The sequence below is a fragment of the Neophocaena asiaeorientalis genome, unplaced genomic scaffold, assembly GCF_003031525.2.
Source record: "Neophocaena asiaeorientalis asiaeorientalis breed wild unplaced genomic scaffold, Neophocaena_asiaeorientalis_V1.1 scaffold612, whole genome shotgun sequence".
Classification (NCBI taxonomy): domain Eukaryota; kingdom Metazoa; phylum Chordata; class Mammalia; order Artiodactyla; family Phocoenidae; genus Neophocaena; species Neophocaena asiaeorientalis.
Genome location: NW_020171815.1, coordinates 1,048,770 through 1,062,735, shown reverse-complemented (window position 1 = coordinate 1,062,735; position 13,966 = coordinate 1,048,770). Strand labels below are relative to the sequence as shown.

The 13,966-nt window shown below is 41.0% G+C and overlaps 1 protein-coding gene across 1 annotated transcript; it reads left to right on the top strand.

The window, feature by feature from the left end:
* The first annotated feature begins 7,049 nt into the window (after window positions 1-7,049).
* On the top strand, window positions 7,050-11,029 carry LSM5 (LSM5 homolog, U6 small nuclear RNA and mRNA degradation associated). The gene is made up of 5 exons (XM_024737224.1): window positions 7,050-7,184; window positions 8,975-9,070; window positions 9,340-9,367; window positions 10,085-10,157; window positions 10,767-11,029. Exons 1-5 carry the CDS (start codon window positions 7,139-7,141, stop codon window positions 10,797-10,799), a joined length of 276 nt encoding a protein of 91 aa, XP_024592992.1. The 5' UTR covers window positions 7,050-7,138; the 3' UTR covers window positions 10,800-11,029.
* Window positions 11,030-13,966: the final 2,937 nt, after the last annotated feature.

Sequence of the window (13,966 nt, the reverse complement as noted above, 5' to 3'; positions counted from 1 at the left end):
GCTAAGAAAAATACTGTAGAAAAATTTCAAGATGTTGCTACTATTTCTTTTCTGTATTACAAAAGTCTTGGCAATGGCTCAAAACTGTGTGAAACTATAATATTGCCTGTATACAGAATATGTTACTGTTTTGTTCCATCTGCCTTGACATTTTCCACAATTGGCCTAACTAAAATTGAAGTGAAATTGAACATCTTTTCAAAAGGATGTAAGGGCAGGACATTTTAGGACTATGTATCTACAGTGAATGCCAATTGTTTATTCATTGTGCAGGAGACCCAGTAATAACTTTATAAAAATCCATGTCATTTTGCATCCTAGGGCCTCCAACTAGGATTAAATCATTTATTCATAACCATTATGTTGCTTAAATGTTTAAAAATTATGTCATTTAAAATAATGCTATAAACAAAGAAGACATGTTACAGGGAAAATTGGAAAAGAAAGTAAACAAGTGGATTTTCAGAATTTTTTCCATCCCTAAATATACAGACTGGTCCATTTAACAATTTAGAATAACAACTTTTACGGTAGTTTTTTAAAAAATATTTTTAAATTAATTTATTTTTGGCTGCGTTGGGTCTTCATTGCTGCATGCGGGCTTTCTCTAGTTGTGGCGAGTGGGGGCTACTCTTCTTTGCAGTGCGTGGGCTTCTCATTGTGCTGGCTTCTCTTGTTGTGGAGCCCAGGCTCTAGGAGCACAGGCTTCAGTAGTGTGGCACACGTGCTCTAGAGCACAGGCTCAGTAGTTGTGGCACAACACCTTAGTTGCTCCGCGGCATGTGGGATCTTCCTGGACCAGGGATTGAACCCATGTTACCTGCACTGACGGGCAGATTCTTAACCACTGCTCCACCAGGGAAGTCCTACATTAGTTTTTAATGAGTTGTATTAATATAAAATAAATTCATTAACAACATATTGTCTACAAGGACAAATATCTATTGAGGAGAAAATAGAAATTTCTCCTTTATTTTAAAAAGTGTTGTAAGGAACAAGATTGGAAATAACAATTTGAGATAATGGAATACTTCCTGAACATTATTTTGTTTTGTTTTTATTTTTTTAAACTTTTTATTTTATATTGGAGTATAGCCAATGAACAATGTTGTGATAGTTTCGGGTGCACAGCCAAGTGACTCAGCCATACATATACATGTATCCTTTCTCTCCCATACTCCTCTCCCATCCAGGCTGCCACATAACACTGAGCAGAGTTCACTGTGCTATACAGTAGGTCCTTGTTGGTTATCCTTTTTAAATATAGTTGTGTGTACATGTCAATCAACTCCCTAACTATCCCTTCCCTCCCCCCCTCCCCCCTGCAACCATAAGTTCATTCTCAAATCTCTAAGTCTGTGAGTCCGTTTCTGTTCTGAACATTATTTTGAAAGGAAACTTTTGCTTGTATTTTTATGATGACATTTATCTCCAGGGAAAAAATTAGAAATGCTTTTCTGAATATACATTACATTGAGGAGCTTCTTTTAATTATATATATTTTATGGTGAATTATAAATTCTATTTTATATCTGCTCTGTAAGTAAGAGCTAATGGGAGAAAAACCCTGGAGACATAGAGCTGTGACATGTTTTCAAATTCATTAAAAATAAACTCTTCATCTGGAATTGCGTATTGTTTCTTTTTCTGTCTTGCCTCAGGAAAGTACTCAGTAAAATAAAACCACTCCCTTCTGCAATCCCCATTAACTCTACTCTCTAAACAAATTGTATCAACTTTTTCAGAGTATAAAGAGACTTTCTTTATTCTTCATCAATAATATTGAATATTGCTTATGTTAATTTGGTTTCTGTAATGGAATACAAAGTATTGACTTTCTTAAAGCGTATTTTTCTGAATTCTAAACTCTATCAAGTAACCAATGCCTTGAATTTGGTCCCTACTCATAGTATGGTGAAAATAAAACAAGAATACAGATAGGAAAACAAACAAACAGGAAAAGAAAAGGGCTTTACAACAAATTTGGCATTACTTTGTCTTTAGAATCATGTGAAGATTAAGGAGGTTTTTGATGGATATAAATGAAATAGAATGAGAAACAACTTAAAGAACTTAGACCATACCTGGCCACAATGCTTGCCCTTGAACAGGTCTCAGTAATAATGATCTTAATGGAACAAAAGAACAAAAAAATGTTATCAGATAAGTAACAATAGCAAAGATAATACATCTGTCATAAAGACTCCCAGTTCTGTTTCAATGATAAAGATTAGCCTGAAGCACTTTCTTGAGCTGTTTTGCTCAACTGTAACCTGAGGTTTGATGTTGACCTTTTGTGACCCTCCTGCCTTCAACCAACAAAAACTTTGACTCTGTCGACCTTTGCCCCAATTCTGTACTGAATTTTCTGCTCAAGCCCCCTCATGAATATGCATGTACCTTAGCTTAAAACTTCCCCAATTTTCCTGTTTGGAGAGATACTGTTTTGGGAAAGATCCCTGGTGTTATCCTTACTTGCTGCAAGTAAGAAATCCTGCCTTCTCTGGATCTTTGGCTTGGTTGTGTCTTTCAGCTAGACACCCACTGTGGGGCCTTTAGGGACTTTCCACCCCCTCACTTGTTCCCGTAAACCAATTCTTCTCCCTATCGTGCGCCACTCCTTCTCCCTATCGAAACCAATTCTTCTCCCTATCGTGCGCCACTCCTTCTCCCTATCGAAACCAATTCTTGGAGTTTTTCAGTTGACGGGGACTTTCCAGACAGCGGGTAATTTTCCAGTTGCCCGTAACAGGTATACGCCCTAACCGCCACAATGAACAAACAACTATAACGGCCAGAAGGTGGGACAAAAGTTCCTAAGCCAATGAATTCAAAAGTCACCACATCTACCCAATCATTGTGAGAATATACCCACCCTATGAGTAAATAAACCTATAAAAAGTATGTGATTCCGCTTTTAGGGGTTCCCCATCGGCCTCCTGCGTGAGGTTCAGGGAACCCCGGTGCATCGGCTCCTAATAAACCTCTTGCGTGTTGCAGCGGCTCTCGACTCTTGGCGGTTCTTGGGCGAGTTGGAATCCCTCGTAGACCGTTTGGGTCTAACACCACCAAGAGGCAAACCCAGTTTTCCGGTAACAAAATTGCTGCCTTAAAATGGCTTATGTCTTTAAAAGTAAGATAAATGTGAAACTAGCTACCTAGCAATGCTAGCTTTTGTAACGCCTACTCTAAACCAACCACCATATTAAATATTAGGAAACAAAGATAAATAGTAATAGCTCATATTTAATGAGTCCTCTGCTAGCTGCTTTTCATGTATTATCTCATTTAATCTTCACAACAATCCTGTAGGTAGACACTATTATTCTGTTCTTTCCAATGGGTAACATGGGACTTGCAAAGTTTGAATAGGTCAAATAACTAGAAGGAATTGTGGTGGAGATGACGTTTGAATCAAAGTAATTTAACTTCAAAACTAATGGATTTAATCATGCTTCTTCCCAAAATTCTTGACTTTGAGGAACCTTTTTTTGCAGGAATGGGGTGGAGTGGGATGTGTGTTACCCCCTGGGTAGATAATTATAAGAAAATGTTACCGAACACAAGTTTGTGTGACCAATGAACAGTGAGGCCAAACAGACCGAAACATTGGAGTCTGGAGCAAAGAAAGATTTATTGTAGGGCCAAGTAAGGAGAATGGGTGGCTCATGCCCCCCCAAACCCCAAACTCCCTGATGGTTTTGGGGAAGGAGATTGTATAGGCAAAGTTTGGGGTGAGGACTACAGGGTGTGTGACTTTCTGCTGATTGATTGGTAGTGAGGTAACAGGGTGGTGCTCTAGGAATCTTTTTTTTTTTTTTTTTTTTTTTTTTGCAGTATGCAGGCCTCTCACTGCTGTGGACTCTTCTGTTGTGGAGCACAGGCTCCGGATGCTCAGGTTCAGCGGCCATGGCTCACAGGCCCAGCCGCTCTGCGGCATGTGGGATCCTCCCGGACCAGGGCAGGAACCCGTGTCCCCTGCATCGGCAGGCAGATTCTCAACCACTGCGCCACCAGGGAAGCCCTAGGAATCTTATGCTCAACCTGAAGCTACTATCCTCCACCTGGGTGGGGGCCATAGTTCCTACGGAATTCGAAGATATTGTCATGTATGTTACTTGAGCAAGAACCAGGACCCTGCCCCAAGGCTGCACCATTGTTTCTTGATTTCTCCTCCCTTATTTCTGCATCCCCTCCCTTCCCTAATTAGAAACTGTTTGAATCTGCCCTTTGGAACTCAGGGAAGGTCCAGGAGGCTGAATGAAGCCTATTTCCTACAAACAAGAAATGGGGGACACAGAAAGTCTTTTGTGCCCAGGAGGGCCCGCAGGGGAGAGCACATCGGCAGATTAACATTGAGCATTCTGAGAGCATTCTGAGAGCTATTAACATTGTAACAGGATAATGAGAGAGCCCAAGTCTGCAAGTCAGAGAAGCTTCACAGAGGTGGTCACATTTGAACAGGGTCTTGAAGGATGAATGGGATTTATTAGAACTTGGGAACAGAGCATCCTAAATGCAATAAAGTAACATCACTAAGGACTGAGGTTATTAAAGGACAGCATTTAGAAAAGGGAGGGTTTTATGACAAACTCAGGGGAAGTATATAAGATTTAAGTTAAAGTGCAGCGAGAGATGTTTGGAGGAGGGCACATGCCAATTTGGAGGAGAGCACACAATATTCCCTCTACTTGGAATGCTGCTCTTGTCCCCTTTCTGCCTATCCAATTATTCATCCTCCAAGACTATATTCCTGTCAATTCCTTTGTGAAGCTTCCCAAGCTATCTGTGTGGCCAATGGGCAAATTTAACTCTCTGAGTATGAGGAACTTTATCCAAATACCAGATCAAAGTGAAACCGCAGTCCTCCTCAGATGCAACTTGAACCCAGCCATACTTCAGATTGGGACTTGAACCCACAATACCAGACTTAGGAGGGGACTCAAACACATTGTCTTTTCATTGAAACAGCTTACATGGTGTCAGGACTTACTGAAGGTCATGTTCTTTGGTCTCAGCACAGAAATAATTCAGTGTGAAGCAAAGTGATAGGCAAAGAGTGGGTTTATTAGCATAGGATGCTTGTGAGGGATACAAGTAGTCAGGCAGGGGAGCACAGCTCCGAGAACAAAGAGGGCTATATTTTTATAATCAAGGAAAAAGTGGGGAGAGGAGAAGACCAGCTCCTTCCTCATTTTTGGGTAGCGGTCAAAGCTGACATCATTAGTTCCTCCTTTGACCCTATAAGGTCTAACCCAGACTGTAATGGCGCTATTTAAATCATATGTATATTAGCGAAAGGGTGGTGACATATACTAAAATATGGTAATTTATCTCAGGTTTCAGTACAATGTCCCCTTTCACCTAGTTTCTTTCCCCTTTCACCTTTATTCCTGTTTTGGCTTCATGCAGAAATGCTACTCTTCAAGAACCATTAACTCCCTGACTTCATGTAACTAGATGTAGACCCCATATCTACTGTCTTGTGTTTTGACTATCAGGATTTGTGGTTTGAATGCACCTGGTATTCCTTCAAGGTAGAGTAAATTTTCTGCTATGTTACTGGATTCTTTTATTTTCTTTTAAACTGGATTGTTTTCTTATGGTCATTAGTTTACAACAGTCTCCCAAACTCCCTTAAAATTCTCTCTCTCTTTAATCCCCTAGTGGGATTTATAAACTAACTATTTAATTATCCTACTCTATCTCTATTAAAAAAGTAAATATTAGGAGTAAATGTATTTGTAAGTTTCCTGACACGTATGAGGTACTCAATATTTCTGAAATGCAAAAAAGCCAGGATTGGCTTAGTATTTAGAAGGAGGCTGAATCCTAGGGGACTTTGAACTCAAGGGCCCACCTGTAAGGGCTTCTGAACCTCCTCACTGATGTTTGCCTTAAATCATACCTACTTCTCTAGGATCCCTGAAGCTAAAAGAGGACTTTTTGCTTTATGTATTAAATTTCATATGCCTTCCACATAATGTTTGTTAATTGTCTTTCTCCCCTGTTTATCCTCTGGCTCCTATAAGGACAGAAGACATTGTAGTTCTGTCCTTTACACTGTTTTATACTCAGCAAAATGCCAGACAGTGTGCAACTAAAGTATTTGTTCAATGAATGAATGATGGGTGCTTTATAATCATTTGTTGTATGAATGAAGGATGTTCTTTCCAGCCTCTCCTGCTTAGGCTCTTTAGTTTTAAGTTCCTCAGATACAAACATAAAATATACTAAGGCAGAAAATTTGTTTGCTTTCTCTTTTCAAAAAAGAAGTGTAAAAGCATCAAGGTTTCCTAAATGTGATGTTATTAACATAGAGTGACATCTGGTGGTTGCCTGTTGGACAATGTGTTTGTGGAAGAAATAGTGAAAAAAGTCTATAGTAGACTCCTAGATATAACAGGATTTAAGAACGATAGTAGAAAATAGGGAACATATTTAAAATCGCCCCCTCGCCCAGAAAAGTTTTTTTAAAATGTTAGTTGTGGGTTTTATTTATTTATTTATTTATTTTTGGCCACACCATGCGGCAGGCGGGATCTTATTTCCCTGACCAGGGATCGAACCCATACCCCCGCCATGGAAGCACAGAGTCGTAACGACTGGACCACCAGGAAAGTCCCTTAGCTGTGGGTTTTCAGTCCACCGAACTTTTAAAAGAATTGGTAGATTCCTTAAAAGAAACAAAAATAACAACAAAAAGAATTTACGAAAATTACAACACAATGAATCGGTGGCGGGAAAATCAAATTTATTTATACTGGTCTGAAGAAAGATCCTGGGTTGAAATGAGATACAACTTGGGGAAGATAAGACGACTCAAAGGTTTCCGTTTGGCAAAGTCTTCCGGGTTAGAGGAATAATTTATTTACAAGGCGGGATAGCTTTAAAGTCTCTTGGAAATTTGGAGAGAAAAGTGTCTGTCGAGACCGCAGAACGTTCAGTGAACGGAAATATTTCCCAGGATCTCATTGCCGGGGAAGGAGGGACTGGGAGCGATCCCCGTGGACCGGCCCGATCGCACTCTCGGCCTCAGATTGGTCGAGTCTGAACGGGCTGCCGGAAAAAGCGGAAGCGCGCTCTTTCAAACTCGCCTTCTCAACTTCGAGAGACGCAGACCACTTCCGGCGTAGCCATGGCGGCTAACGCTACTACCAACCCGTCTCAGCTTCTACCTCTAGGTAACCGTTGTCGTGTTGGGGTGCCCGGGCGGGGAACTGAAGGTTAGGGTCGGGGCCCGAGGGGCAGCGCAGCCCCTGGCTGAGTGTTAGAAAAACGTATATGACCAATTGCTTTCTTTCTCCGCGGCGCTCCTCTAGGCGCCAAGTCTCTGCGGCCTCAGGCCGCCCACGTCTCTTCGGCGTGGTGGGGTTTTCTCGAGGCAGGGACTTTTGACTCCCCAGACCAAACCGTCACCGGCAGAGGTTCACGCTTAGTGAATAAGTCGTTGGCCTTCTTTGTTGTGAGCTCGCCTTTACAGTAGTGGATAGCAGTCCCGTTCCTCAACCTGGCATTTAAAATCTCCAGAGTAGACCCTGTTGCCTATCTGGCCGGTTGTTGAGAGAGGCACCAGGATCTGGACTGCGCCTTAAAAGAGGACTCTGGAAACTAGCTTTTCTTGCCGCTCATTCTTTCAACAGTTATTGCGCCTTTGTGCACTGGACACTGTGATTGGGCACTGTTCAGCAAACTAAAATCACGGCCGTTGCCTTCAGATAGCATACAAACCAGTGTAGGAAACAGGATACCGGGCAAATAAACATCGTACCAAATAACGCTAAGCCTGCTGAAGAGATGTTCAAGCTGCTGTCAGACTACAGAGGATAGACTTTTGGGGGGTGAGGGAGACGTAGTGACGAGAAGGGATCTCTGGTGAAGACAGCCCTCTCTCTTTTTTTTTTTTTTTTAAATAATGTTCTATATCTTTCTAAAATTTTTTAAATTAATTTATTTATGGCTGTGTTGGTCAAACTAAAATCACGGCCGTTGCCTTCAGATAGCATACAAACCAGTGTAGGAAACAGGATACCGGGCAAATAAACATCGTACCAAATAACGCTAAGCCTGCTGAAGAGATGTTCAAGCTGCTGTCAGACTACAGAGGATAGACTTTTGGGGGGTGAGGGAGACGTAGTGACGAGAAGGGATCTCTGGTGAAGACAGCCCTCTCTTTTTTTTTTTTTTTTTTAAATAATGTTCTATATCTTTCTAAAATTTTTTAAATTAATTTATTTATGGCTGTGTTGGGTCTTCGTTTCTGTGCGAGGGCTTTCTCTAGTTGTGGCAAGCGGGGCCACTGTTAAGCGCGGTGCGCGGGCCTCTCCTGTTGCGGAGCACAAGCTCCAGACGCGCAGGCTCAGTAGTTGTGGTTCACGGGCCTAGTCCGCGGCATGTGGGGGTCTTCCCAGACCAGGGCTCGAACCCGTGTCCCCTGCATTAGCGGGCAGATTCTCAACCACTGCGCCACCAGGGAAGCCCAGGTCTCTCTCTTAATATTTTGTATCTGAAGGGTGATTGAGCTAGTGGATGGGGCAATGATTGTAAAGTGTCATGGAACAAACTCTTTTTGAATGATCAGTGTATCCAGGCAGTGTCCATTGGGGATACACTGATGAGTAAAAACAACCACCATCTCTGCTCTCATGGACCTTAGAGTCTGGGGGGTGTGGGTGGGGTTCATATGTCAATAGGATAACCTAAAATAATATTAAGCCACAGCCATGATAAATTGTTACAAAGGAGCGGTAAGTGGAGAACAGGGAAAACTTTCCTGTTAATAGAATGATTAACAGAGACATGTAGTGTAAGATCTAAAGTTTTCGAGTGAATACTTTTCCTGGTTTATATTTCACCATATGCAAGTAATAAGTGCCAATAGGCACTCACATATTTGTTGAAGTAGCGAATGGGCATAATAATCTTTTCTCTCCTCTCCCCCCGCCCTTTTTTTTTGTTAAAAAAAAATCCATAGAGCTTGTGGACAAGTGTATAGGATCGAGGATTCACATTGTGATGAAGAGTGATAAGGAGATTGTTGGCACACTTCTGGGATTTGATGACTTTGTCAGTATCCTTTTAAAAGTTGGTAGTATGGTTTTTTCGGTATTTTAAAAATAGAACTTTAAACAATCAGTAGTTACGGATTTTTATAATAAAAATTAATTCTCATGGAAATTGTGTTTTAAGAGGTGTGTGTACTGAAAGAAGATGAAATTACTAATCACAAACATTTTGAATTTGAGCCATTGTGTTCAATGTTATAATTAAAACTGAACAAAGGCAGAAGCCAGAGTAAATTTAACCTGGTATATTTATTTTCTTAACACCAAATTTCAGATATGGTACTGGAAGATGTCACTGAGTTGTGAGTAGTGTTGAAAATTAAGGAATTGGGCAGGGGAATCTCTTTTTTATTTAAGGCAGTTTTAGTACTGTTGAGTCAGTAAAATGATCTGTTGAGTCAGAGAACACTGCCTATTTGAACTACTCTAAAGATAGAAGTTTTACCTACTGATGTTAGTAAAATTGGATTAGAGGATTATTACCTTTATGTAACTGTCACTAAATTGCTAGGAAATTAGTAGAGACAAAGCTTTAAGGTAAAAGGTACTAAAAACAGCCAGGGATCTTAGGGCTTAGGTCAAATAAAGGAACTGATAATAAGAGCATTTAATGCTTTAAATTAATTATTCTACAACTTATATATAATAGAAAATGTAAATGATGTCTCAGTTATATTAATTATAAAGATCATGACCAGTAGCTCTGCTTTCAGATTTGAATTAATTACAGATTGGTATAATGGATAGGAATCAGTAGTAGATAATAGTAAAAAGAGTGAGGATAGTAAACATTTTAGTTCATATTTGATCTCCTTGGCAAGTTTCAGCTTTTTAGATGAAGATCAGCTCAGTGGATGTGGATCTTAGGTCAGTCAGTCCACTCTGTTGCCTTTGGGGAAGAATTTACATCACCCAGGGGTGATGTACATCACCCACTTTGTCTCTGAAAAGTGTTGGTACAGTTGCCTGACCTCATGTTCATTTATATAGAATAATTAACCTTTAATCTATTTGTTTAGTGAAATCACACCAGAAGGAAGAAGAATTACTAAATTAGATCAAATTTTGCTAAATGGAAATAACATAACAATGGTAAGACACAGTAAAGCTATTTTTATTTAGATGTTAAGCCATTTTTGTGGGGCAGGGATTACAGAACTAACTTGCTTGACTAAATGCTCATGGGTCCAGTGGTGCTTAACATGGGAAATGGGTGCTCTGGTGGTCAGGGCTCTATGGCCAAACTGTTGAAGATGACATTAAGCCTAAGATTAGTTTGCTTGTGCTTTTTTTTTTTTTTTTTTTTGCGGTACGCGGGCCTCTCACTGTTGTGGCCTCTCCCGTTGCGGAGCACAGGCTCCGGACGCGCAGGCTCACCGGCCCAGCCGCTCCGCTGCTTGTGGGATCTTCCCAGACCGGGGCACGAACCCATGTCCCCTGCATCGGCAGGCGGACTCTCAACCACTGTGCCACCAGGGAAGCCCTGCTTGTGCTTTTTAATCATTTGTTTTGCTAGGAATCATTGTTGAGACACTAAGTATTAATTGATGATGTTGGAATTGTAAACAGCAGTGACAAGGAGAAAATGGAAGTATGGGGGAGGGGCAAAGAGGCGTGACTCCAATCAATGAGGAGCTCTCAGTAGGGGTTTTTAGATTATGTAGTTCTAAACTAAATATTAAACTTTTTCCTCCTTTGCAGCTGGTTCCTGGAGGAGAAGGACCTGAAGTATGAATGGATTTCCTTGACTTATGCTAGATTCTGTTTTGTCTTATAATGACAACAAAATAGAATTTTTATTTTAACCTTTTAATGTTTGTATTCTCTGAAGCCAAGTTTTCCGTTAAAGGGAAATGCTTTGAAGATGCATTGTAAATGCCTGTTTTTGTAAGTTAATCATGATTATGTTGGAAAAAGAAGAACGGTTTGTTCTTTGAAAACAAAAATAAAGGTGTTTTTGTTAACTGTCATTTTATTTATTATACTGCAATAGCCAGTGGTTGTAGTTACTTTGTCACTTGCTTTCCTGTCATTTTATGATTATTTGCTTCCTCATTTAGGTGACCATTTGATTCTCAAACAAAAATTGTTCCAAACAAAATGATGAGCTTTGATTTTGAACAGGTGCATTAAAAAAACCTGAAATGATTGCTTACAAAACTCAGTTCAAACTCTGATGCTTTGAAATGAGGATTTTTCTACTGAACTCAAGTTCCATTAACTCCTATTAAAAACAAAGAAGCAAAATACACAGGTAATATATGCACATTGTAGAAGTGCAGATAAAGTAAAAAGGAAAATATTAATCACTTTGCTGTATATTCTCTTAGACTTTCTTAATATACTCTCAGTACACACTTTATTTTTACAAAAACTTACTCTTCCTGAATGTATTGTTTTGTAGCCTCCAGATAAGACTTTTTTTGAATTTAAATGGGGAGAATCTTTCCGTGTCAAATATTTTGGCAACATAAATGTGTGCATAGTATTTTATTAAATGGGTTTACCATAATTTATATAGCCTATTCTTTATTACTGGCCACAGTAGTCTAACTAAATCTTTATACATTTTTATTTTTCTTAGAATAAATTCATAAATATGTAAGGTCAAAGGATAGATATTGTCGTGTTGCCAACAAAAAGTTTGTAGTTGTAGTTTTTCATAGTACCCCTTCACACACTTAACAACATTGGCTATGTTCTATTTTCTCCTCTCTTTGCCATTGTGATAGGCAAAACCTGGTATGTTTAAATTTTTAAAAAGTAATTTTGAACTGATTTGTATTTTGTGAATTACTTATATGAGGGTTTTGCCATTGAGATGCTGTTCTTTTTCTTACTAATCTGTAAGAATTCTTAATACGTTACTCTTAATCGTGCATTTTGCAATAACTTCCCGTTTGTAGTTTGCCTGTTGGTTATCTGTTTGTTTTTATTTTTGGCTGTGTTGGTTCTTCATTGCTGCACACGGGCTTTCTCTAGTTGTGGCAGGCAGGGGCTACTCTTGGTTGTGGTGCACAGGCTTCTCATTGCAGTGGCTTGTTGGGGAGCACGGGCTCTAGGCACGCGGGCTTCAGTAGTTGTCGCGCGGGCTCAGTAGCTGTGGCTCGTGAGCTCTAGAGCACAGGCTCAGTAGTTGTGGTGCAGGGACTTAGTTGCTCCGCTGCATGTGGGATCTTCCTGGACCAGGGCTCGAACCTGTGTCGCCTGCACTGGCAATGCTGTGTTCTCAAACAAGTGGGAGAGAGTTCCGGTGCTTTTTTGCCGCACAGCTTACACAGTTTCCTTTTTCAGGAAGGTGAGACTAAGCCAGAAGACTGTATACCAGATGTCCCAGGCAATGAACATGCCAGGGAATTTCTGGCCCATGCACCAACCAAAGGACTTTGGATGCCACTGGGGAAAGAAGTCAAAGTCATGCAGTGTGAGTGTGGAAGGGTTTCAAGTAACACCCTCAATACATGCAAGTTATAGACCACCGTTTACAAAAAAGTTCACTTATTTAATTTGTTCTCGCTACTGCGCTGTTAAAGTCAGGGTACGATCTCTATTCTATACATGAGGAAGCCGCCTAACGTGTTATTAAGTGGTACAAGGTGAGGCAGAGCGGTGCTTTGACTCCAGGGCTTCTGGCTGCAAGGGCAATGGACTTCCACAGGGCTGTAGCTGCCTGCAGAGTATATGCTTCAGTATTATGCCTGTAATGGAAAGGATATTCCATGTTAAGGTTTTATCCAGGTGACCTGTGAGGAGCTCTGGGCCACAGAGGGTGGGTCTGGAACAGGTGGAGCTCTGTGTGCACACCCTCCACTGCATCAGAGCAGCAGCACCTTCATCCAGCGTGAGATGGTGTTTGAAGAAGGGGTACTGCTGCCTTTAAAGACATTGTTTGTACAAAGATTCTTCACGCACACAATTAAAATAGTGTTTCCCAGCCCCTTTCCTTCATTCTCCTCACCTCCAAGGGACCACCTCAACCTCTTTTAAGAAGGTTATTTTGAAGTTTAGCTCTGGACTAAACAAGGACTAAACATACCAAAGGCAAAAAATTTGCTCATAAACTCACCTTGTTTTTAAAAATCCCTTCCAAATCACCGAGCATCAATCAAAGTCATAACAGCCAAGAGTTAAGATGTGACATTACCCCACCTTTAAGTAGAAGTGGTAGGCTTAAATATTTCTTGAGTCTAATGGTTTTAGGACTAAGACTGGAACTTATTTAAACTTCCCTGGGGCTCTTATGCATCCCATTCTTCACTTACCTGCTTTGCTTCATTCTTTGCACCCCAGAGGTAATCATCTCCCAAAGCTCTCCTTTGGGCCCTCCCTCCCTCCCCCCTCCTGTCAGCTGTGCCCCCGCCAGTCATAGGATGGTCCAAACTCAAGCTTCAACCAGGTGTGGGGAGGCTGCTAGTCCAGTCCCTCAATCTCACCATTTTATGCCTCTCCCACAATAACCCGCACAGTAAAGCAAAACAACTTCTCTTCCCAACTTCTGACTCCAGCCTTCTTTTAAAGATTCAATTCTGTTAGTCCTCTCACATATCTTTTACTCTCATGGGAATCAAAACCCTCACCACTTTGTTTTGTTGAATAAAACTGGTTTTCAGGGCTTCCCTGGTGGCGCAGTGGTTGAGAGTCCGCCTGCCGATGCAGGGGACAAGGGTTCGTGCCCCGATTCGGGAAGATCCCACATGCCGCGGAGCGGCTGCGCCCGTGAGCCATGGCCGCTGAGCCTGCTGCTCCGCAACGGGAGAGGCCACAACAGCGGGAGGCCCGCGTACCGCAAAAAAAAAAAAAAAAAACTGGTTTTCAGCCATATAGGCACTCTTCACTCTAATTTCTCCTATAAAATACTGCTGGTTGAAATTCCTATGGCACATTTGTCTCATTTCTCTACT

Coding starts and splice junctions, on each gene's coding strand:
- LSM5 (XM_024737224.1), top strand. CDS start 7,139: ATGGCGGCTAACGCTACTACCAACCCGTCTCAGCTTCTACCTCTAG. Junction 9,071..9,339: donor GGGATTTGATGACTTTGTCA/GTATCCTTTTAA, acceptor ACCAAATTTCAG/ATATGGTACTGGAAGATGTC. Junction 10,158..10,766: donor ATGGAAATAACATAACAATG/GTAAGACACAGT, acceptor CCTCCTTTGCAG/CTGGTTCCTGGAGGAGAAGG.